The 25,088-nt window shown below is 42.4% G+C and overlaps 1 protein-coding gene across 2 annotated transcripts in view; it reads left to right on the top strand.

Annotated features, from left to right (window-relative positions):
- irak1 (interleukin 1 receptor associated kinase 1) overlaps positions 1 to 25,088 on the top strand; it is a 47,271-nt gene that overhangs the window by 12,744 nt on the left and 9,439 nt on the right. Inside the window, exons 2-9 of one of the 2 annotated variants that reach the window (XM_008103911.3) lie at positions 1,067 to 1,234; positions 2,902 to 3,081; positions 16,247 to 16,356; positions 17,994 to 18,161; positions 19,647 to 19,711; positions 19,828 to 19,942; positions 20,070 to 20,182; positions 22,313 to 22,517. In XM_008103911.3, coding sequence (XP_008102118.1) covers positions 1,067 to 1,234; positions 2,902 to 3,081; positions 16,247 to 16,356; positions 17,994 to 18,161; positions 19,647 to 19,711; positions 19,828 to 19,942; positions 20,070 to 20,182; positions 22,313 to 22,517 — 1,124 coding nt within the window. The remainder of the gene's footprint in view (positions 1 to 1,066; positions 1,235 to 2,901; positions 3,082 to 16,246; positions 16,357 to 17,993; positions 18,162 to 19,646; positions 19,712 to 19,827; positions 19,943 to 20,069; positions 20,183 to 22,312; positions 22,518 to 25,088) is intronic. The other variant, XM_008103912.3, reaches the window with a different exon arrangement.

Below are 25,088 nucleotides of genomic sequence, written 5' to 3' on the forward strand. Positions count from 1 at the left end.
TTCCTAGCATCAGAGGTTTGGGTAGAAGCGTGCACCTTTGACTCCTCTTCCCAGTTTCTTAGGCTTGGCTCTCAAAGGAGTTTAAGCAGCTATGTAAAATTATGCAGGGGAAAAATGAGGGAGCACGTGTTGCTGCAAGGCAGAGGTGAGCAACCTGTAGCTCACACTGCTGTTGGTTGGATTCCAGTTCCCTGCCAATGTGAAGTAATAATAGGACTTATAATCCACAAGCATCTGACTACCCATTCCACAGCCCTGGTTTAAAGGTCCAGGAATCTGGCAATTCAGAATGCACTAGTGTAAAAGCCTAGTGATCTACTGCAGGTCAGAACAGAGAGGATGAGCTGGATGAATGGATAATTTGACATAGTGTAAGGTAACGACATAGTGCACCTTGACCCCCCCCCCCCCCGTGTCAGGAGCAACTTGAGTCGCTTCTGGAGTGAGAGAATTGGCCGTCTGCAAGGACATTGCCCAGGGGACGCCTGGATGTTTTGATGTTTTTACCATCTTTGTGGGAGGCTTCTCTCATGTCCCCGCATGGAGCTGGACATGACTGCATGGAGGTAGCGGCACTCCATGCAGTCATGCTGGGCACGTGACCTTGGAGGTGTCTACGGACAACGCTGGCTCTTCAGCTTAGAAATGGAGATGAGCACCAACCCCCAGAGTCGGATACGACTGGACTTAGGGAAAACCTTTACCTTTATCTAAGGTAAAGAGAGCCAGTGGTATAGTGGTTTGAGCACTGGACTGTGACTCTGGAGACCAGAGTCTGATTTCCCCTTCAGCCGTGAAAGCCCATTGGGCAAGTCACACACTCTCCACTCCAGAAAACTGTGATAGGCTCACCATAAGTTGAAAATGACTTTGAAAGCACACAGGGACAAACAGTAATCCTGTGGTCCTCAGATAGGGAAGAAGTTACAGGAGAAAGACTTTTCCCCTTTGTGTTGGCATAGGAAGTGGCTGCAATTTAATACAACAAAAATGCCAAAGAGAGCAAAATTATCAAGATTGGTATATGTGCCTTAGTCATGACGAGCCTTTCTCCCTTGCACATCAGCCTCCAGGATTGTCCGAGATCAGGTGGAGCTGCGTCTCTACGAGAGGATGGAGGCGCCAACAAGCAAAGTCATGTGGGCTTGGATGAATCGCAATGCCCGAGTGAGTGACTTACTTCAGATCCTTGATGACTTGCAGCTTTATCGGGCACACAATGTCATCGCCTCATGTGAGTCTGCCTGTTCTGTTTCTTCTACCTCTACCTCTCCACCTCTCTCTCTCTGTCTCTCTCTCTTTTTCTGTCTCTCATTCTTACACATACATTCTCTCTCATAAATATATTCTTCAACTAAAAGTTTTGGGTCTTTTTTCATAGCTCTGAAGTAGCAATATTCTCCTTAATTGTATTTTGCAGCTGGGTCATTATCCTCAGCAGCACCTAGTGGTGGGAAGTGTGGCTCAAAACATGTAGATAGTTAAAAAAAAATCCCTGGTTTCGCTCGAAACAATATTAGTTGATAATATTATTTTCCTTTCATCCTTTTGAAAAGAGCCCCCGGTGGCACAATGGGTTAAACCCTTGTGCTGGCAGGACTGCTGACCCATAGGTTGGCGGTTCGAATTCGGGGAGCGGGGTGAGCTCCCATCTGTCAGCTCCAGCTTCCCATGTGGGGACATGAGAGATGGCTCCCACAGGATGGTAAAATACCTGGGCATCCCCTGGGCAACGTTGTTGCAGACGGCCAATTCTCTCAGACTAGAAGCGACTTGCAGTTTCTCAAGTCACTCCTGACACAGAAAAAAACTTTTTTTGCCAGTTAAGTAGAAGCATTCCCTCTATATGATAAAGGAATATTCTCTAGCAGAATGCCCATGTTCCTTGTCTCCAAAATTAATATATTATAAATATACAAATCACAGGTTGTTCACATGGGTAAAATTGAGGATTTCAAACTAGAGCCTCAGAGAGTTATTTGTGGACTGCAACTCAGAGTCAGCCTTGGGACTAATAAAGTTGGGGAGTTATGAAAAAATTAGCTTTCCTAACCTGAGCTGGGGTTGTGGGCATTCTGTGAATCAAACATTGCTCATCTTTTGAGCTTTCATTATATGTATTGCTTCCTCGTTTGACTTGTTCTTATGTTAAATACATTCATTGGACCCTTTCCCAGAGCCTTTGACACTGCATTTCTTGCTTGCTCTCCTGCAGGCAGCATTCTTCAGCTGTGACACCAAGCTAATAGACAGCTGAGGTAGACAACTCACTGGAGAAAAGAGAGTGAAAGAACACTTCTGTGTATGTCACAGCCATCTGCTGTACAGTTGACACACGTAGCAAAATCTAGGACTGTCTCTGTGCATGTAAACATAAAAAGGAATCAGATTGTTGCTCTGGATAACCCAGCATTGGCCATTTGAACTTTAACCCATAGCTTTGGGCAGAATTCTTTCCTAGCCTTAGAGATCTTTTTTGCTGGAAATGACAGGGCTTGAACCTGTCATTTGCTGTATGCAAGGCATGTGAACTACTGCTGATTTGTGACTTCCCTCTTGAGAACTATGCCAGTACTGGCATATCTATCACTGCATGAATACATGATTTTTAGAATTAAGGAATGTTCCTTCTTTGGACTATAAATCTCTGGAGATTCTGATAGAATCACACATGTACCCTAACACAAAAGGTAACATTTTCAAGCTCATTTCACGTGCTATTAATCCCTGTTGCATGTTTGTAGGACATTTTCTCTTCCTCTATGGAGCACCAGGGAGGGGGCATAGAAATGCAGGATATCCCAGGTTGGAAATTAAAGGGCGTAGTCTCATAATAGTCAGAGTGCATCTCACATTTTATAGACTAATAGCTACCTCTCTATCCCTCTGCCTCCCTACCAGGGAATCCACCATCACGCCCAGTAGAATCCAGAGCAGTGCCTTGCCCTCAATCGTCAGTTCCTCTTGATCCACCACCTCCTCTGCCTGCCCCAGATCCTGGTGGCAGGGTTGGCGTTGGCAGCAGCAAAGTAAAGAACGCAATGTGGGAGCCCCAAAAAGGACAATCTCCATCTGTGCCAGGTAAAGTTGCCACGTAAACTCCCCCTGCACATGCTACTCCCCTGCAGGTGCAAGGAGAGTATGTATTTATGTCACACAATAGTAACACATTTGTTTTTATCTTGTTGTTATATATTTGAAAGCCACTGAACATTCCAAATTAACTGAGTGATGCACAGAATTAAAGTATCAATACAAACATAACAAGACAATAAGGGAGAACGCACATAGCTGTGAAACATAATTCAAATCATATGCACTATCTGGTTGTCAATAAAACTATATCCACCTTAGTAATATAGATAGCTTATACCAAATCTTTGGAATTACATCAATATAAATGTGCATGAATTTTTTAAGAAGTTTTTTTATGTGTGGCTAAATCCCAGTATGATTGCCATGTGCCTTCAAAGCATGAGAAAAGGACTCCCATCATTCTGGACTACTCTTCAGTTGGCCCTCCATATCCTTAGGCTCTAGATTCATATAATAAAATAATGAGACAGTACACAATACAAGTAGCAAGAGAATGAGACACAAGACTGGAGAGCAACTGGATCTGTGAAATGGCAGGAACCTAAGTGTGGTGCTCGGAGGGAATCTATGCTTTCCTCTATTTCATGGATCCTCAGTTTCTCCAGCCTCATATCTCTCACATGATCCTTCTGATGTCTGAATGATATAGTATACTAGCTGTGCCTGGCCACGCGTTGCTGTGGTGAAGTATGGTGGTATGGGAAATAAAGTATTGAGGAATTGGTGGTAGTTAAGGTAAAGGGTAAAGCTTTCCCCCCGATATTGAGTCCATTATAAATGGGTTATATAGCTGTGTGGAAGGGCCTTGAGTCTACACTGCCATATAATCCAGTTAAAATCAGATAATCTGTATTTTATAGGCAGTGTGGAAGAGGCCTAAGTGAGGCCTAATTCTGCTTGTCCCCTGGGCTGAGTGGGTTGCTAGGAGACCAAGTGGGCGGAGCTTAGCCTTCTAACTGGCAGCAATTGGATAAACACAATTATTCCTCTCCCTCTAATTAGGACTTTATTTTTCTTTTCTTTTTGTTTTATGAACGTAGAGGCATGGATGAGGGGTTGTGCTGCCAAGTTTAGTGTTTCTGGGATGTGCAGTTTTGTTGTTTTGTCCTCGGCCAAAATTTCATTACCTTTTTATATATATATATAGATATAATGACTATCTACGAGGCATTTACATTACAGTAGAGTTCCGGTTATCCGTCTTCTGCTTATCCAACAGTCTGTATTATTTGAGGCACCGCCAGGGGCTTGGCGGCGCATCACATTCACCCCCCTCTACCACTGCGTCTACCTCCCCGTCCTCCGCACCTCCTCCTGTGGTAGCCCAAGGAAAGGAGCACTGCTGAGCCAGAGGGAGTTCGGAAGAGAGAAACCTGGCCGAGGGAAACCCGGGGCATGCTCCGCGTTTCTCTGAAGGCCAGTCCCTTGCTGGAGGAAAGAGTTTCTTCCCTTCAGTAGGGGCCTGTCCTTCCGAGAAACGCAGCAGCAACACGCTTCCCTAAACCGTGCCTCCCTATTATTCAACAGATCCGGTTATCCAACATTCGACCCACCGGTTTAAGTCGGATAACTGGAACTCTACTGTATATTAGAAAATCAGAATCATCTACTAAAGTAATGTAAAGAGGATGTAGATGCGTTTTGCAAATAAAAGCATGCCTTTTGCAAATAAATGCATTCCTTTTATATAAGGGACTTGAACATCCTTTACTTACTTAAGCGATCCCGCATAGCTCGAGGATGATGATCCTCCAAGTGTAGTGTCTTGGCAGTGTGTCCATCGGTGACTGTAGAGACCTATTCTTGATCTGCATGTTCTTCTGCAGTGAGGACATCGATTTTCAGATGGATGGCAGTCCCAGTCAGGGTTGGCTTGATGCGCCTTCCTCTTGATACATTTCTTCCTTTCGCCCTGCATTCGTGCCTTTTCGAATTCTACAGCACTGTTGCTCACAGCTGATCTCTAGTGAGAATACTCAAGGGCCAGGGCTTCCCAGTTCTCAGTGTCTATGCCACAGTTTTTAAAGTTGGCTTTGAGTCCATCTTTAAATCTCCACCAACATTACGTTTCCCATTCTTGAGTTGGAAGTATAGTAACTGCTTTGGGAGATGGTGATCGGGCATTCGGACAACATGGCCAGTCCAGCGGAGTTGATGGCGTAGCGTAGGTGCATCACTATAATGCTGGTGATTTTTGCTTCTTCCAGCACACTGACATTTGAACATCGATAGATTTTGGTGGGGCCCCTGATGGTGGCGCAGTGTGTTAAAGCACTGAGCTGCTGAACTTGCAGCCCGAAAGGTCCCAGGTTCAAATCCTGGGAGCGGAATGAGCGCCCGCTGTTAGCCCCAGCTCCTGCCAACCTAGCAGTTTGAAAACATGCAAATATGAGTAGATAAATAGGTACCGCTCCGGCAGGTCGGTAAGGGTGCTCCGTGCAGTCATGCCGGCCACCTGACCTTGGAGGTGTCTACGGACAACGCCGGCTCTTCGGCTTAGAAATGGAGATGAGCACCAACCCCCAGAGTCGGTCATGACTGGACTTAACGTCAGGGGAAAACCTTTACCTTAACCTTAGATTTTGGTATTGGTGAAGAGTTCTACAACCAAACCCTCATGGGTATGGAGAGCCAACTGTACTATTCTTGCTCCGAAAGGTCGCAAAGTGAATTTCAGGAGCATGTGTCACTACCAAAATAAAACGGACCACAATGAGGTGATAGAGATCTAAGGGGTCCAACATTATCCAAAGTGATTTTCTCCCAATTTGTTTGGGGCTTCATTGAAGAAAACACACTGGCTGCTTATCTCTTGCCATGCCAATGGTCGCAGAGTGTATTTAGTATACTCATTCCCCCTGAACAAATATATTTGATTTAGCAGTCAAGCTACTGTCACTAGCCTTATCTATATATTTATCTAATCAATTTTGCAACATTGTCCAAAATCAGTGGCAGTGAATTTTGCACTGTTACTTCCAGAAGGATGACTGGTAGAGTAGATAGAGCAGGAGGCAAGTGGCATCCTTTGGTCAATTTTTTGGCTATAGGATAGGCATGGTCATGTTCAGCTCTTTCTGATCTGCACCTGTTTTCCTGTCTCCCCACTCAAAATGCCTCATTACTCTCCTCCTAGTAGTCATGGGGCAAAAGGGAGAGAAAGATGAGGAAGATGAGTGATTACAGCAGTGGCTGTCACATCTCTTTAGGAGAGGTGTCTGGGGAAATTGCCTATGTTACCTTCCCTTTCTTCTCTCCTTTCTGTGGTTGACTGGAAGAGGAGAGTGCTTCCACAGAAGCAGACAAGCACAGGCAAGGAGAGGAAACGGAGATGGAAATCTATATTTGTGTGGGTTTGTTGCCAAAGCAGCTTCTCATTGGACATTATGGCTTGTTGCCAAATGTGTAGCCAAAAGAACAGGCAGCTAAAACATGTGATCTTTTGTTGAGATGGACAAGATTTGGAATCACTGTCACCTGCAAAAAAGGACTTGTGAAGCTGACATGCAGCCCATCCTTGCAATTGCATGCCAATTTCATGTAATTACTCTCAAGCCTTTATATGAAAGATAGAGTAGAAAACCCCTCTGCAATGCCATTCAAATAATAGATCTTTTCCCACCCATATCCTAAAAAGCATCTAAATCTTTAGTCTTGCCTCACGGAGAACTTGTTTTCCTCCTTTCACTGTTTGGGTTGTCCTTTTATTCAGTCACTTTGCTTGAACTTTGGTCACCAGAACTGTCCCGTTTGAAATGGAGTTACATGCCCCCTTTTCTTTTTTTGCCATGATATTGTGATTTCGATTACAATAGAGTCTCACTTATCCAACCTTCACTTATCCAACGTTCTGTATTATCCAACGCAGTCTGCCTTATAGTAGTCAATGTTTTTGTAGTCAATGTTTTCAATATATTGTCATGTTTTGTTGCTAAATTCGTAAATATACTAATTACTATATAGCGTTACGGTGTATTGAACTAATTTTTCTGTCAATTTGTTGTAAAACATGATGTTTTGGTGCTTAATTTGTAAAATCATAACTTAATTTGACATTTAAAAGGCTTTTCCTTAATCCCTCCTTATTATCCAACATTTTTGCTTATCCAACATTCTGCCGCTTATGTTGGATAAGCGAGACTCTACTGTACTATGATTTACGTCCTAATTGAGTAAAGGGACTGAGATAAAATCACAGCTCTGAAATCAGTTGGAAGTTCTAGCTTTCCAATATGAAAAGAAGCATGTAGGAACATCCTCTCTGTGGTAGTTCTGCAAGTACAATCATCCTCCGTGTTTGCTGGGTTTTAATCCATTCTTAAATTAATCTCCTTTCATTTTAATTATACTGGGATAGATGAGGCTTTTAAACATTGCTTTATGTCGCCTTTTATATTTTATTTGGTTATTTGTTCATACACTTACAAGTTCCCTTTTGCAAACAGAATTAGTTACAATTAAAAGTTTAAAATAGCTTTAAAACTGTTATAACATGCCTCATTGCTTTTGTTGTTTTTAATAACTAAATCTAGAGTTATATTTAGTTATAAAGACACTAAAGCAATGAAGCATATGATTGCTACTCCCCGTGGCCGTTATTTTCCTACAAGCAGCTTTAGTTATCAAAGAAGATATGAGAAAGCAGTCCTTAATACAGAAGTTGAGCCTCCGGTGGCCAAGGGGATAAAAGCCTTGTGACTTGAAGGTTGGGTTGCTGACCTGAAAGCTGCCAGGTTCGAATCCCACCCGGGGAGAGTGCGGATGAGCTCCCTCTATCAGCTCCAGCTCCATGCGGGGACATGAGAGAAGCCTCCCACAAAGATGGTAAAACATCAAAACATCCGGGAGTCCCCTGGGCGACGTCCTTGCAGACGGCCAATTCTCTCACTCCAGAAGCAACTCTGGTTCCTCCTGACACGAAAAAACAAAATACATAAGTTATCCCTATTATTTTATTTTCATGTTTATTTTTTATGTCACTGCTTTTTATTAATATCTCTGCCATTCTCTCAACTCATGCATGTTTTTGAATTATAAAGTGACTCACTTTTATTAGATTTGTATGTCACCTTTCTCCCACCAAAATGGGACTAAAAATTGAAATTTGGATATAATGTTTCTGCCTTCTTTTTCCTTCCTTAAAAAAATTGCCTGTATATATTTTCTGCTTATTGGGTAGAGGGAGAGAATAGGAAACAGAACACCTGAACAATAAAACAATTCATTAAATTAAGTTCACTGGGTTTTTAATTTTTGAAGGTTCACTTTTTTTTCAAAAATATGCAAAGGAAGACTTAATTGGGATCCCTTTTGAAAAGCAAACCTATCACTTTCCTAGTGCCCAAATAATAAAAATAGAATCCCCATTCAAGCACTAACTTGAGAAAAAGTGAAATAATATTTAGAATCATAGAATAGTAGAGTTGGAAGAGACCTCATGGGCCATCCAGTCCAACCCCCTGCCAAGAAGCAGGAAATCGCATTCAAAGCACCCCCGACAGATGGCCATCCAGCCTCTGCTTAAAAGCCTCCAAGGAAGGAGCCTCCACCACAGCCCGGGGGAGAGAGTTCCACTGCCGAACAGCTCTCACAGTGAGGAAGTTCTTCCTGATGTTCAGGTGGAATCTCCTTTCCTGTAGTTTGAAGCCATTGTTCCGTGTCCTAGTCTGCAGGGCAGCAGAAAACAAGCTTGCTCCCTCCTCCCTATGACTTCCCTTCACGTATTTGTACATAGCTATCATGTCTCCTCTCAGCCTTCTCTTCTGCAGGCTAAACATGCCCAGCTCTTTAAGCCGCTCCTCATAGGGCTTGTTCTCCAGACCCTTAATCATTTTAGTCGCCCTCCTCTGGACGCTTTCCAGCTTGTCAACATCTCCCTTCAACTGTGGTGCCCAGAATTGGACACAGTATTCCAGGTGTGGTCTGACCAAGGCAGAATAGAGGGGGAGCATGACTTCCCTGGATCTAGACGCTATACCCCTATTGATGCAGGCCATAATCCCGTTGGCTTTTTTAGCTGCTGCATCACATTGTTGGCTCATGTTTAACTTGTTGTCCACGAGGACTCCAAGGTCTTTTTCGCACACACTGGTGTCAAGCCAGGCGTCCCCCATTCTGTATCTTTGATTTCCATTTTTTCTGCCGAAATGAAGTATCTTGCATTTGTCCCTGTTGAACTTCATTTTGTTAGTTTCGGCCCATCTCTCTAGTCTGTCAAGATCGTTTTGAATTCTGCTCCTGTCTTCTGGAGTGTTAGCTATCCCTCCCAGTTTTGTGTCATCTGCAAACTTGATGGTCGTGCCTTCTAACCCTTCGTCTAAGTCGTTAATAAAGATGTTGAACAGAACCAGGCCCAGGACTGAGCCCTGCGGCACTCCACTTGTCACTTCTTTCCATGATGAAGACGACGCATTGGTGAGCACCCTTTGGGTTCGTTCGCTTAGCCAATTGCAGATCCACCTAACCGTAGTTTTGTCTAGCCCACATTTTACTAGTTTATTTGCCAGAAGGTCGTGGGGGACTTTGTCGAAGGCCTTACTGAAATCCAGGTAGGCTACATCCACAGCATTCCCTGTATCGACCCAACTCGTAACTCTATCGAAAAAAGAGATCAGATTAGTCTGGCATGACTTGTTTTTGGTAAATCCGTGTTGACTATTAGCAATGACCGCATTTGTTTCTAAGTGTTCGCAGACCACTTCCTTGATGATCTTTTCCAGAATCTTGCCTGGTATCGATGTGAGGCTGACCGGGCGGTAATTGTTTGGGTCGTTCTTTTTTCCCTTCTTGAAGATAGGGACCACATTCGCCCTCCTACAATCTGCTGGGACTTCTCCCGTTCTCCAAGAACTCTCGAAGATAATTGCTAGTGGTTCTGAAATAACTTCCGCTAATTCCTTCAATACTCTTGGATGTAGCTGATCCGGCCCTGGGGACTTGAATTCGTTTAGAGAGGCCAGGTGTTCCTGGACAACTTGTTTCCCTAATTGGGGTTGGATTTCCCCCAATCCTTCGTCCATTCCATGTTGCTGAGGTAGAAGATGGCTTTCTTTTTGTGAGAAGACCGAGGCAAAGAAGGCATTGAGCAGTTCTGCCTTTTCCCTGTCCCCTGTCGCCATCACCCCATCTTCTCCTTGCAGAGGCCCTATCGCCTCCTTTTTCTTTTGGAAGAAGATTGGATTCTTGAACCAACACATACATTGTGTCGCACCTCAGCGCTGGTTCACCTTGCTACACACACACACTCCACCACAGCAGGCTTGAGTTTTTCAGTTTATTGATAAAGAATAGCAAAACGTAATAAAAAACAGTAAAGAAAGCAATAATCCAATTGAGAGCAATCCATAAAACACAGTTTAGAGTGTTCGTAGATAAAAGTACAGAGACCCAAGAATAGCAAGGCAATTCCGAAGAAACCCGAAAACATGAACTTCAAAAGTATAATCCAAACATGAGACGAGGCATGAACTAAAACTAAGCAAGAATTGAATCTTCAACAGTGATGTTGCTCTGACTGAAACCTTTCCAAATTACATCTCCTTTAAAACCTCCTTGCAAGCTAGAAACACATTCCTCCAAGCTCTAGCCCCCACCCCCCAGACACACGCTTGCCTCCAATTCTCACAGAGCATCTGGGGCCCGATCTCATTTTTAACCTGAAATCCCTGTCATCCCCCTCATTCCCATCTGGGCTTTGTTGATATTGACAGTTCTCAGACTCCCATGAAAGGTCATCCTTTTATCACAAACTTCCGCAGCATCTCTGCTAAACTCAGAGCTTTCAACATTCCCCTGTTTTGTCTGTCTTTCTAAGTCATCAACACTTTCTGAATCCACCTGCATTTCAAAAATGTCAACATTCCCAGGGACAGACTGCTGTTCAAACTGCTGTTCCACATTTCCTGGAACAGACTACTCAAACCCAAATCCCCTTTCAAATCCCCCTTCATCATCAGACTGAACCACAACACATTGCATATAATTTTGTGAGTTTTTCCCCAAAAAAATTAAAACCAACAAAGGTGTCTGGAATCTTGATGGGGAAGAAAGAGATACTGTTTTGCCACAGTTAATGAAATTGCTGTGTTCTTTAACAGAAAATTAGAGATAAAAGTAACATGAAAAGAATAGATACAAGTTCCTATGTCATATGTTTCAGAATATTTTTTTTATTCAAAACATTCACAATCTGGGGATGTTTTAGCTATGAATAGGTTTTTAATTGGTTTTAAGGATTTTAACTGTTTATTTGTAATACTGTTAACATTTAATGTTTATATAGTTTTATGTTTTAAATTGTATTGCATTGGTTTTATTGTAACCCTCATTGAATCTCTTATGTAAAGAGAAAAAGTCAGGTATTATTATCTATCTATACACATAATAAAAGTGAAAAATCTGGATCAAACTTAGCACATTAACTCAGCATGGCCAACTGGGAGTACTGGTGGACTTTGGGAGTGATCGACCAAAGTTATAGTTCACCTGTACTCCATGAGCCCTCTTAATCCCACTAATGATGGATCTGGACCAAGTTTGCCACACAGACCCAATGCAGCAAACTTTGCATACTGGTGGACTTTGGGGTGATTGACCTTGGCAATCACCCGTATTCAGAGAACACTGAACCCAGCAAGTGACGGATCTGAACTAAACTTGGCACACAGACTAAACATGGCCAATTGTGAATACTGGCGGGCTTTGCGAGTGATAGATCTTGGCATCAGAGACTTGTAGTTCACCCATATTCAGAGAATACTGAATCTAGCAGATGAGGAATATCGACCAAACTTGATACACAGACCCAACATGGCCAACTGTGCATACAGGTGGGGTTTGGGGGTGATTGTCTTTGGCATATGGGAGTTGTAGTTCACCCTTATCCAGAGAGCACTGAACTCAACCAATGACAGATCGGAGCCAAACCTGGCACACAGACCCAACATGGCCAACTGTGAATCCTGGTGGGGTTTGGGAAGTGATTGACCTTGGAATCTGGGAGTTATAGTTCACCTATATTGAGAGAACACTGAACCCAGCAGATGACGGATGGTGGCGGGATATAAAAACTTTCATCATTTTTTCTATAGTTTCAATTCTGGTGCCCATTTGCTTTACTAGATCTTTCAACATTTCAAAAGGAGCTGGTAAAGCAAACTTATTAATATGTTCTCTCAAGCAGTCTCTAGGAAGTCAACTGGGAAGTTGTGCTGGAAGACCTAAAGATTCCTAGAACACTCACCTAGGCATTTGTGGGTCTTCCTTTTCCTATCTTGTTTTCATGCTCACACGTGTTTAGTAAGACATTCTCAGAGTAGCTGCTGTTCATCTTGTATTTTGTAGACAACCACACATAACTACCTGGATTGGCTAGGGTAGAAACCCACTCTTTCCCAGCTCAAGATGTATTGTATTGTTTACTGCAGACCCAATCCTACAACCCAATATCAAAAGTCTGTGTTTTCCCAACTTCACTTCACCATCCCTAATACTGCTATAAAGGTCTTTCATCTGGAAAGAGGATGAACAGAAGAGAGTATAAGAAAGCTAGGTAAAAACTAGCCTCTCTGTCAGAAGCTTGGTTAATTGATTTCTCATCTTTGTGTGCACTGGAACAATTATATTTGAGCCGCAAATATTACAGAAAAATGTTTGAACAGGGTTCGAAGGGTTACAGTTTATATGTAATAAAGCTTCTAAAGAGGAATTTTGTAGCTGGAATTCTGATGTGTCCATCCCACAACTTAAAGGTAAATGGGCTATGGGCAGCATTTAGAATAATAATAATAATAATAAAACTTTATTTATACCCCGCCACCATCTCCCCAGCGGGGACTCGGGGCGACTAACATGGGGCCATGCCCAAAGCAATACAATATAATAAAATATAAAACAGCATATCATAACATAATTAAAAGTAATACAATAGATAATAATAGACATCACATCAAGAAATCAAGAAACAGTAAAACAAGAGCAGGCCACATGAACACAAAGATAAAACCCGGAGTGAGAGGGACAGAGGGGTACTCCAATGTGGACAGGGACATATGAGAGTGGGGCAGTTTAGAGGATAGATGTTCGGGGGGGAGTAACACAGAAATATATAACAGAAATTACTCACCGAAAGCACAGCGGAAGAGCCATGTTTTCAGGTCTTTCCTAAAAGCTAACAAAGTGGGAGCTTGCCTGATTTCAGTAGGCAGTGAGTTCCATAGTCGGGCGGCCACAGCAGAAAAGGCCCTCTCCCTTGTACTCACAAGGCGGGCCTGGGATATAGACAGTGGTGATAAAAGGGCCTCCCCGGATGATCGTAAAGATCGGGCAGGTTTATGGAGGGAGATACGGTCACGGAGGTAGGTGGGTTCCAAACCGTTTAGGGCTTTATAAATGATGGTCTGCACCTTGAATTGGGACCGAAAGATGAACGGCAGCCAGTGGAGCTCCTTAAACAAGGGAGTGGATCTCTCCCTGTAACTTGCCCCCGTTATTAATCTGGCAGCCGAGCGTTGGACCAATTGTAATTTCCGGGGCGTCTTCAAGGGAAGCCCCATGTAGAGCGCATTACAGTAGTCCAGTCTAGAGGTAACTAAGGCATGGACCACTGTGATCAAGTCAGACTTCACGAGGTATGGTCGCAGTTGGCGCACAAGTTTGAGTTGTGCAAAGGCCCTCCCGGCCACCGCCGACACCTGTGCTTCAAGCGTCAACGCTGAGTCCAGGAGGACCCCCAAACTGCGGACCTGTGATTTCAGGGGGAGTGCGACCCCGTCCAGCACAGGTTGCCACCCAATGCCCCGATCCGGCGCACGACTGACCAGGAGGGCCTCTGTCTTGTCGGGATTGATTCTCAGCTTGTTCCTCCTCATCCAGTCCGCCACAGCGGCCAGGCACTGGTTCAGCATCCGAGGGGCTTCCTTGGAGTCAGATGGGAACGAGTAGTGGATTTGCGTGTCATCTGCGTAGAGATGGCAACGCCCTCCAAAACTCCGGATGACCTCTCCCAGTGGTTTCATGTAGATGTTAAAAAGCATGGGGGATAAGATAGACCCCTGCGGAACCCCACAGGTCAATGGCCAGGGGTCCGAGCAGGTGTCCCCCAGCTTCACCATCTGGGAACGACCCTCCAGGAAGGACCGGAGCCACTGCAGAACCGTGCCACCCAGCCCCATCCCAGAGAGTCATCCCAGAAGGATAATATGGTCGATGGTATCGAAAGCCGCTGAGATATCCAGGAGAACCAACAGGGTCACACTCCCCCTGTCCAGTTCCCTGCGGAGGTCATCCACCAAGGCTACCAGTGCCGTCTCAGTACTGTGCCCAGGCCTGAAGCCAGACTGCGAGCAGTCCAGAAAATCGGTGTCATCGAGAAACCCCTGGAGCTGCGTGGCAACCACCCGCTCCAGAACCTTGCCCAAAAATGGGAGGTTGGAGATTGGTCTGTAATTGTTACAAACCGATGGGTCTAACGAGGTCTTTTTTAGTAGCGGTTTTACCACCGCTTGCTTAAAACAAGATGGAAATGACCCCTGACCCAAGGAGGCATTTATTATAGCCACAAACCACTCCAACAACCCATCCTTGGCCAGTTTAACCAGCCAAGAGGGACAAGGATCCAGAGCGCAAGTGGTCGCCCTCACAGACCCAAGAATCCCCTCCATGTCATCAGGAAGAACAAGCTGGAAAGAATCCCATAAGATCGAACCGACAGGTGCCTCGGTTACCTCCGCTGAAACCACAGTTAAGCTGGAGTCCAACTCACGACGTATCTGAGCAACTTTGCCTGCGAAATGGTGCGCAAACTCGCTGCACCGAGTTGCCGGGTCATCAGGAAGCTCCTGGGTCTCAGGGGGCCGCAGGAGCTCCCCTACGACTCGGAACAACTCCGATGGCCTATTGGCAGCAGACGCTATGCGGGCAGTCGTGAAAGCTTTCCTTCCTGGCTGCTCGCAGAGCCACGGAGTAAGCCTTAATAGCGGCTTTAGCCCGTGCTTGGTCGGGCTAGAACCAGTCCCTGAAACGTTGTATGGAATTATATATATGTTTTTAAGGTTTTTATAATGTGTTTTAACAATGTTATTAATGGATTTGTCTATATTGTTTTGTTTTCATGATTGCATTTTGGGCATTAAATTTTGCCAATTTATGTAAGCCGCCCTGAGTCCCCTCGGGTGAGAAGGGCGGGGTATAAAAGTTGTAAATAAATAAATAAATTGTATGGATAATGTGGGTTAATATCATCCAACCTCTTCCAATCCATTGACGTCTGAATATATTGGATTCTAACTCCCATAATCTGGGGATTATGAACCCATCTGGAAGCTATCCATTTGGGGAAGACTGGTATAATGTTCAGGAGTTGAGATGCAGTCAGTTGATCTTTGAGGCTGATAGGTCCTAATGCAAGAGGAGACTTTCTGTACCTTCATTGTACAGCATATAGGGCCCAATTTAAAAATACTTAATACATTCTGAAATCTTGACAAAGAGACTCATGATGACTGGGACTCTGTTTGCTGTATACAAAAGAAAATTGATATTTAATGCCAAAACTGTATTTTAATGTCAGGAAAATCTGTGTTCTGTGCATCATATAAGCCATGTAGATAAACTGTGCCTTTTTATGAGATTCTATAAATTGTATATCGTACAAGAAGCTCTGTTGTTCATCAAAGGAAGCGGGACAGGATCTTCAAAGCATTGGAAATTTACGTTGCTCTCTGCTGAAATGTCATAAGCTTTGCCCACACATTTTCAAGCCTGTTTTGGCAGTTTTCCTTTAGAAATAAAAGCAAGAGTTTTTCAGGAGCTTGCATTGGGCATCCCTTGTCCTCTGTCCCCTTTTTTCCCCTGAGGCCAAAGCAAATGGAGCCATCTTAGTGTGGTTTGTGGACATGTCATTGGACCTTGGCTCTGTCACTGATTCCAAATGAAATTGAAAGGTGTTGGCATATATAGAACCTCCTCACCTATAGCTTTTGGAATGCCACATCTGCAGGAAAGTAGCTTCACACTGTATTAAACAGTCGATGTAGATAGGGTCACAGTTTCCCTCATCTCGGCACATGCTTAAGCAGATAGCAGTAAGGAAGCGGAAGTGTTTATTTGGACCTTGACTCTTAACAGTGCTCTGTCTTCTTTCTCTGCCCAGCAGAGCCCTTCTCCCCACCGCTGTCTCTTCCAGAACCCGCTCCCAACCGCTGCCTCAGCAGCATGGACCAGAACAGCATGCGGTCACCTTCCACAAAGCCCGACGAGCAGGTAGGGGCCATTCCTATCAACAGACATACCCATTGGTCCTTGGTTCCATTGGGCCAGGGACGGAGAGAGTGGGAATGAAGAGGAAACCAGGGACAGCTAGACTTGCCTGGAACTTTTATCTCTTAATGGAATGCTCTTTGTTTGCATTTAGTTGTGTAAAGTAGGTTGTATTTCTCAAATTCTTATTTTTTTCACCATGGCTTTTTATTTCTTTTGTCTTAGGTGGTGGTTTTTCCTCTTTCTTGTTGGACTGGCTGGTGGCTTTGCTTTTGGCTCTTTCATGCTGGTACTCCTTATTTTTCTTGTCCTTGTCAAAACTTCTGCCATCTCTTCTGCACTGATGCAGGAATGTTAGCATTCTTTAAGTGTCCTTCCATATTCTCCTCTTGCCACTTTCCTTGCTGATTCCTCATTAAATTTCTTCAAAAATATCTTTTCCAAGACCCTTCTTTTCCTTAACTCTATAATGTTGTTGTAATAATGGTTAATTGTTTAATTATGTCTGTTTAATGTTATTTTTGTATGCTTTAACTGTACGGTACTCTGCAAATCACTCTGAGGGAAAAGCAGAATAGAAATACAGTAGAGTCTCACTTATCCAAGCTAAAGGGGCCGGCAGAAGCATGGATAAGCGAATATCTTGGATAATAAGGAGAGATTAAGGAAAAGCCTATTAAACATCAAATTAGGTTATGATTTTACAAATTAAGCACCAAAACATCATGTTATACAACAAATTTGACAGAAAAAGTAGTTCAATACTCAGTAATGTTATGTTGTAATTACTCTATTTACGAATTTAGCACCAAAATATCACAATATATTGAAAACATTGACTACAAAAATGGCTTGGATAATCCAGAGGCTTGGATAAGCGAGGCTTGGATAAGTGAGACTCTACATTTTTGCTCATTGTATTCTTGATAGCTCCTGCTCTTTTTTTTTCAAGGTGAGAAGCTTGGTATATTTCTCCAATCCACTTTCCATATCTTATTCTCCCTTCCATTTGAGATTTAAACAAAATATCTATATAATAATGTTTTTAGTCAACAAATCCTGCTGCAGTCATTTTCCTCTGGTTCTTTATAAGTTCTTTATACATTCCATAAAGTGTTTCCATTCTTCTTGAAGTTTTTGTGTATTTGTTTGTTGTAAAGCTAAAGTTAATTTGTCCGTTTTGGCCAGAAAAATGCTTTTCCAATCACTATCTTTCTATCTATCTATCACTGAAACATACCCCAACTTTTATTTTCCTAACTGTTTCGCTGGATTTTTTAAAACACTTTTTTGGGGGGATTGTAATGGAAAACATCGTCAAGAGGAAACGGATTTATGTGTTAAAACATTCTTGCCAGGCTGTTAGTGAAAATTTGTTTATATATATTATTGGTTTTATGTAAATTGATAGTGTTACATGTATTTTACTGTATTCTGTGTATTCTGCACTACTGCATGCTTTGTAAGCCATTCCGAGTCGCTTTTGGGAGATGGTGTTGGGATATAAATAAAGTAGTAGTAGTAGTAGTAGTAGTAGTAGTAGATGTTATTGTTGTTGTTGTTGTGGGTATGTGTGTTAAGTGGGGAGGTGCCTTTCAGAATACTGATTTGCCCTCTCTCTCCCTTCAACCTGACTCCAGGGCCTCAGCTCTCTGTCCCTAACCTGTCCCTTTGAATGGCGATTGGAGGAACTGCGCCAAGCCACAAGTGACTTCTCAGAAAACCTAAAGATTGGTGAAGGAGGCTTTGGCTGTGTCTATCAGGCCCGTCTGCGAAACACTATCTATGCTGTCAAGCGACTCAAGGAGGTATTGTGAGTTTGTGAGCCTCGCCAGTGGATCTTCTTTCACTGTATTTTGGCCTTTCAACAACACATCCAAGATCTGAGATTTGACTACAGACTATTAGTTATTTGCATACAGTATGATTCCATTCTTCATTGATTGGATATTCACAATTTCATTTACCTGCACCCCCAAAAACATTCCCCTGCAGGTGTTTTTCGAGCCTTTCTAGGCCCTTTAATATGATTCTGTGATTTTCTTCCAGCCCAAGTACAGTCAAAATATAACAGGAGTAGTAATAATTTATTAATGCTGATACCAGGGCTCCTCAAACTTTTTTGAGCCAAGGGCCGGTCCACGGTCCCTCAGCCTGTAGAGGAGCCAGACTATAGTTTGAAAAAAAATTAATGAATCCCTATGGACACTGCACAAATCCTATTTGTAGTACAAAAATAAATGAAAGAACAATACAATATTTAAAATTAAGAACCATTTTAACCAACATCCCAGTATTTCAATGGGAATTGTGGGCCAGCTTTTATCTGATGAGATAGTCAAGTTAATAACGATTGTTGGTCTTGTGTGCCTTCAAGCTGTTTGAGACTTAGAGTGACCCTAGACCTAAAGATTAGGGCCGGGACAATGACCCTGGAGGGCTGCATCTGACCCATGGGCCTTAGTGTGGGGACCCCTGGCTTTGACTTTAAGCCATCTGCATACAAAATAAAGAAATACAGCATAAAACACTACATAAAATAATTGGCATGATTATTTTAAAAATCAATACATTTAAAATAGAAAAAAACATATTAAATATAAGAAGTAATATAATTTAGATTAGACAGGTTGTTTTAGAGTGTTTTACCCATAAAAATGGGGATCATACTACATAAAATCTGATCTTCTGTTTCCAAATTGCATTAGTAGTAACAGGATAGGGAAGAGCTCTGCTTTGATTCAACATAGGCAGTTGGGGTTTATATGTAGTACTGGGCCTGGCCAGGAGATTCTGGAAGTCAGGCCTGTAGCCAGGGGAAGGTTTTAACCCAAAAATTTTCAGGTTAAAAAAAAATCTGGTTTACTCATGAATTTTAACTGGCTAACCAAACCCCCATGCTGAGTCTATGAGACGCAAAAAAATTAAGAGTCCCTCCAGAACTGCAAGCACTATCTCAAGCATATATTGACAGGCCTGTATCAGGGGAGAGGGGGTGTTAGGGGTTCAACCCCCCCCCCCCGGAAATTTTTTCCTGGCTACAGCCCTGCTGGGAGTGGTAGCCCAAAAGAGAAACTTTCCCTAGGTTTGGTAACAGAACCATCTGTAATTATTAGTTGCTCACCCTATGTCTGTTGTTCTTAATTGTGAATGAGGAGATGCTGACTCAATCTTGCCCTTTCATTTCACCCAGAATGCACTGTTCTTCATCATGGACTGGTTGCCTCGATGACTTTCTTCCTCTTTTCCTCTCCCTCTCTCTCCCTCTCTGTCTTTTTATGTCTGACTAACAGGAAGCAGAATTGGACTGGAGCGTGATAAAAAACAGTTTTGTCACTGAAGTGGAAAAGCTTTACCGGTAAGAAATGGAATGTTAATCAGGTCTGGAGCAGGATTTCCAAAAATTGAGATAATTTCACATGTGTTGGAGCAGAGAAATTGCAATTCCGCCACACTCCTCCTCTTATGCCCCAGGTTCCGCCATCCCAACATTGTAGAGCTTGCTGGTTACTGTGCTGAACAGGGGAATTTCTGCCTTGTGTACGTTTTCCTGCCAAAGGGCTCCTTGGATGACCATTTACACAGACAGGTACCCAGCTGAAATTCTCATCTTTCGCCCCAGTTTTTCTGTGATATAGATACATTTTTCCCCTTGGGAAGGGGGCTTTCAGTCCTTTCCCTGTTCTCCATCCTGTCCTTTGACTTTCATTTCTCAGGTTGGTCCCTGCCTTACCTGGTCCCAGAGGCTGCATGTGGCAGTGGGCACTAGCAGAGCCATTCAGTTCCTGCACAGTGACTCTCCTAGCCTCATCCATGGAGATGTAAAGAGGTGGGAACTCTTCATTCAAGCAAGGGGAATGGGGCAGTGGTGGATGATGATGATGATGATGATGATGATGATGATGATGATGATGATGATGATGATGATAAGAATCGTGATTTTGACCTAGAAGGTTTTGCACTTTTTTGTTATTTTGGGTCCATTTGCAATTGAGTTTTAATGTTAGTTCGGGAGCAGACCCAGTCACTGCAACAATGTGTTTTGTGACAAATGGAGACTCTGTCAAACAAAGTAATTTGGGAAGAGTTCCTTGAAGTTAAGTGGTCTAAAAGCCACTGAACTTCCAGAAAGAATAATTTAAGGCACGAAGTTGAACTTCATTTTTTTTAGACATGTCTCGTATGTGAGGTCTTGAATGACATGACACAGGCGTTACTATGATGCAGAGCATGAGGCTGTTGTGTCAGATAGTGCAAGGAAGCACAGTTTCTTCCAGTGGTGTAGCTTTTGCTGTTCAAAACTTGACCCAAACTTGGAACTTGATCCAAAAGTATATCCGGTATTGTGGGGCTAAACCCTCCCATCCATTTCACTGAACACAGCATAGTGTGGAAGTCTGCTGTTTTGAAACATGACTGCCTATTAATTCCTTTGATTCTCCGAGAGTGGGACCCAGAGCAGTTTGCAATATAATTTCAAATAAAATAGCTAAAACAATGTGTTGTACCAATTAAAAATAATGATCCAATTAAAAAAAAACAAAAGCATTGGGGGTTTTTTTAAAAAAAATCACACATATTTAGAAACAGTGCTAGCCTAAATATTCAAAAGCCACTGGATCCCATCTGATCTTGAAAGCTAAGAATGATCAGCCCCGCCCAGCTAGTACTTGGATATCGGGCCACCAGCTAATAGCATATGCTGTAGGCTGTATTTCAGAGTAAGGAACTGGTAAAACCACCTCTGAATATTCCTTGTGGAAGAAAACACTGTAAAATGTAAGGGGTCATCATAAGTCAACTACAAACTTGAAGGTGCATATACACACACACTGCACATTCACAAATTTTAAAGTGAAGGCCTGTTTAACGAGATGTTTGCTAGTGAAGGAAGAGCAAAAAGGTGACCACCTGAGCCATGTTTTTGTGAGGCAAGCCTCTGAGCTTGCTGGGAAAGGGAGAAAGCCCTACTCCCGAAAAAAAGACTTGGGCAGACTGGCATAGGGAGATACAAGCTTTCAGATAATCTGAATTTAAGACATATGAGCTTTATAAAGCATTTTATTGTGCCCCAAAATGGGCTGATAGTCAAGTTGTTTTAACAAAGGAGTAATATGGTCCCAGTAACTATTCTTAGTCTGCAATTTTGCTGCAACATTTTGGACTTGCTGAGATTTCTGGAAAAATTCCAAAAAGAGGCTCGTATAGGATGCATGGCAATAATCCAAAGTCGATATAATCGAAACGTGTTACCTTCACCAGACTTCTCCATGAATTGCAAAAGTGACACACTATTTTCCATTGTGAAATGCATTCTTAGCCAGCACTGAAATGTGGGTGCCCAGGCTCAAGCCTTTCTAGTTCTCTAAAGACTTGTGAAGGTCCCACTTTGGAACTCCACACTTGCCACACCAAAAAAAACCCTAAAAAACAAAATCCAAAACGTAGCGAAGGTCATGTTATTTTTTCTAGCTTTTACAAATTTTAGAGGTATGTTTGCAGATATATGGATAATATCTAGAAGAATCTTAAAAACCAGAAGCATAGGTATATTTTAAAAAATTAGATCAAGACTCTGCAGCCTTAATACCCCCTTACCTCTCCTTATAGAAATTGATAGATGGATTGGAACTATCTGAAGGGGGTGATATCAAGTTGAAGAAATGTCATAGATCTCAGTCTTCTTGGCTGCCAAGTATCAATGACTTTGGTACCCAATTCACAGTAGCAGAGAGCTCAAATATAAGGTTTGTTTGTAACCCTCTCTTCTTTGTGGAGTCTGTGAAATATGTGCATATGGGTTTTCCTGCGCCTCTGCTACAATGTTTCATTTCAGAGCTCTAGAATGTTCTGAAGATGCACATGCGCATTTAAACCCATATATGCAAATTTTACAGACTACCACTCGAAATACAGTTACAGGTAAGCAACCTACACTTCTCTTTCTTGCCCTTTATAGCTCTAACATCCTCTTGGATGCAGCACTCAACCCACGACTGGCGGACTTTGGATTAGCACGGTTCAGCCGCCGACCAAAGCAGGGAACCATGAGCAGCTCATTGGGCCGGACCCAGACTGTGCAGGGCACATTAGCGTACCTACCCCCTGAATATGTCCGGACTGGGACTCTTTCTACTGCCATTGATGTTTTTAGCTTTGGTGTGGTGAGTATTTTAAGAGCTAAAAAGGCATAGCCAAGAACGGAATCCTGTCATAGAACTGTAGAACTGGTTGACATCTAGACCTAAGCAACATCCATTGCAGCCTTGTTCAAAGTGACGGTCCATGGACTGGTGCCTGTAGTATGCTATCTGCTGGTAATCCCCTGATAGTTTCTAGAAGATAAAGAAAGAGTTCGTAAATTGACAGAAATACAGTGTTGCTCCTGGCACATGGTGGCAGGAACTGCTTGCCCGTTACCTATGGTGTGGAAGGACTAATCTAGCCCCACCTTCGTGTATAACAGCATTAGAAGCATCCAGTCAATATTTAAAAACATCTAAAGAATAACTCACCCTTTTATAAGACAGTAGCTCTTACTTTCAGAACATTTTCCCAAAAATATAGTTAGACCTGCTTCTCTCATCCAATTTTCCAAACAGCTGGCTTAAGATAACACATTCTATTCTACTCTTCTTCCCACTTTCTGAAACAGACATATTTTATCTAGTCTTTCTGTAGCCTTCCCACGCTGTGCAAAGAATATGATGAGTCAGGAGCATTGGGAGATAGAATAAGTTTGAAATCTACTCAGATAAATCAGAGCTGAGTCCAAATTCAAAGGATTCCAAGGGTTTATTATCTGGAAGAAGCACTTGCATATACGAACTGTAATGGGGTATGTCAGCTATTACCCTGTTGTTGGCTCATTCAGAGACAGAAATGATGAACTAATAACTAGAATCATAGAGTTGGAAGAGACCCCACGGGCCATCCAGTCCAACCCCCTGCAAGAAGCAGGAAAATCTCATTCAAAGCACCCCCGACAGATGGCCATCCAGCCTCTGCTTAGTGGATTTTGGTTAGGGTGAAATATGCAAGTCACAGCTTCTTGCTTCTGATTCACTCTTTTTTGTGAAACACCCCTGTAACACTCATGTGAGATTTCATTTTTATGCATAGATAATATTGAGACCATTCCCCATTTCATATACTTTAGCTTCTTTCACTTGCCCGTTGTATCAGTCTGCTGGATGTGTATTAACCAATATGCAAATGTTTAACATTTGACCAAAAGTTCAGTAGAGCTGTCATCTTCTGTTTGTTCAAAATCCCTTCCCACAAACAGTAGACAGACCAATTTGTTCCTTGATCTTGTATATTATTGTGAGTTTTATAATATTTATAATTAATGTAACTATCCTTTAGCAGACTGCTGGAACTCCTATGGTAAGCTTGCAGACTGCATTTAGACTCATAATAGCAGCTTGGTCCAAGTGTTCTTGAAGAGCTCTCAATATCTTGTGTTCTCAGTACAGTACACTGAAATAGAAAATACAAACAATAACTTAAAAAAGCATGCAATGAACTCAAAATAAACTAACAAGGAAAGATTAAAAATACCCCAGTATAGGAAACCATACTAAAACCCAATAACAAGATTTTGAAAAAGACCTGCAAACCTAAAAGCTGTTTTGTTTTATGTTGGCTGGTCTTTAACTTTTCCTGCTCTTTAACCCCATCCTTCCCATTCAAAACTGGCTTTTCAAAGAGGACTTTTCTTTCTATGTAGTTGACATGAGAACAGACAAAAGGAAGTGAGCCCATAACTTCAAGTTTCAATTAATGTCATAGGTGGCACATCACTGCGGAGGCAAAACTCTGCAAACAAACTGAAGACACAATTCACTAATTGTTTTTCCTCAAGATATGTGGGTCTAAAGAGAGGAAACATAGCATATTCTGACTTAGTATCTGAATAAAACTCTACATAATACTGTATCTGAACTTTTAATGGGCAGTCATCATAGCATAACCATAATAACCATAATAGCAAAAAAAACTTGTTTTAAAAAACAATGCCTGTAATTGATTGTATGAGTTTGATTAACATGGATAGTGATGATAGCTGATACTGATGTTTAATTATAGTATTTGTGCTTGATTAACATGGTTAGTGATGATGGCTAGTACTTATTTATAATTGTGTTGTTTTTTTTATCATTGTGAATGGGAGGGATATATTTAGCATCCATTGTCATTCTTGATCATTTCAAAAATATTTGCCGTAACACAAAGAAGCCTTGTTGCACGAAGATGGTTCAATGCCTTGGGTGTTTTCTTCTAGTTCTTGATAGGAAGGAGGAGTTTGCTTGTCGGGAAACCTGATACTGCTGGCTTTCTGTTCTCTCACAAATTTCAAAAGATGGTTCATATTGAAAATCAGATGCAGGGTGACATATTTATATAAATAAAAATGTAATGTCTGTTTGTGAGGGACCTCATATCTCCCAAACTACTTCATCGATTGCTTCAAAATTTGAACACAGCATAGCATTTGAACTAGCGTGTGTTTTACGGTATTCACATACCTACTATTACACACCTGTCATACCTGAGACAGGTAAAACCATGCTTTGGTTCACAAACTCTGCCCTCTGCTGGATAATACAGAAACATATAAATACATCCACGTTATCTGCTTTGAACTGGATTATGAGTCTACACTGCCATATAATTCATTTCAAAGCAGATAATCTGGATTTTATATGGTAGTGTAGAAGGTGCCTGAGCAA

Source organism: Anolis carolinensis, chromosome 2 (assembly GCF_035594765.1).
Source record: "Anolis carolinensis isolate JA03-04 chromosome 2, rAnoCar3.1.pri, whole genome shotgun sequence".
In the NCBI taxonomy this organism is placed as follows: Eukaryota; Metazoa; Chordata; class Lepidosauria; order Squamata; family Dactyloidae; genus Anolis; species Anolis carolinensis.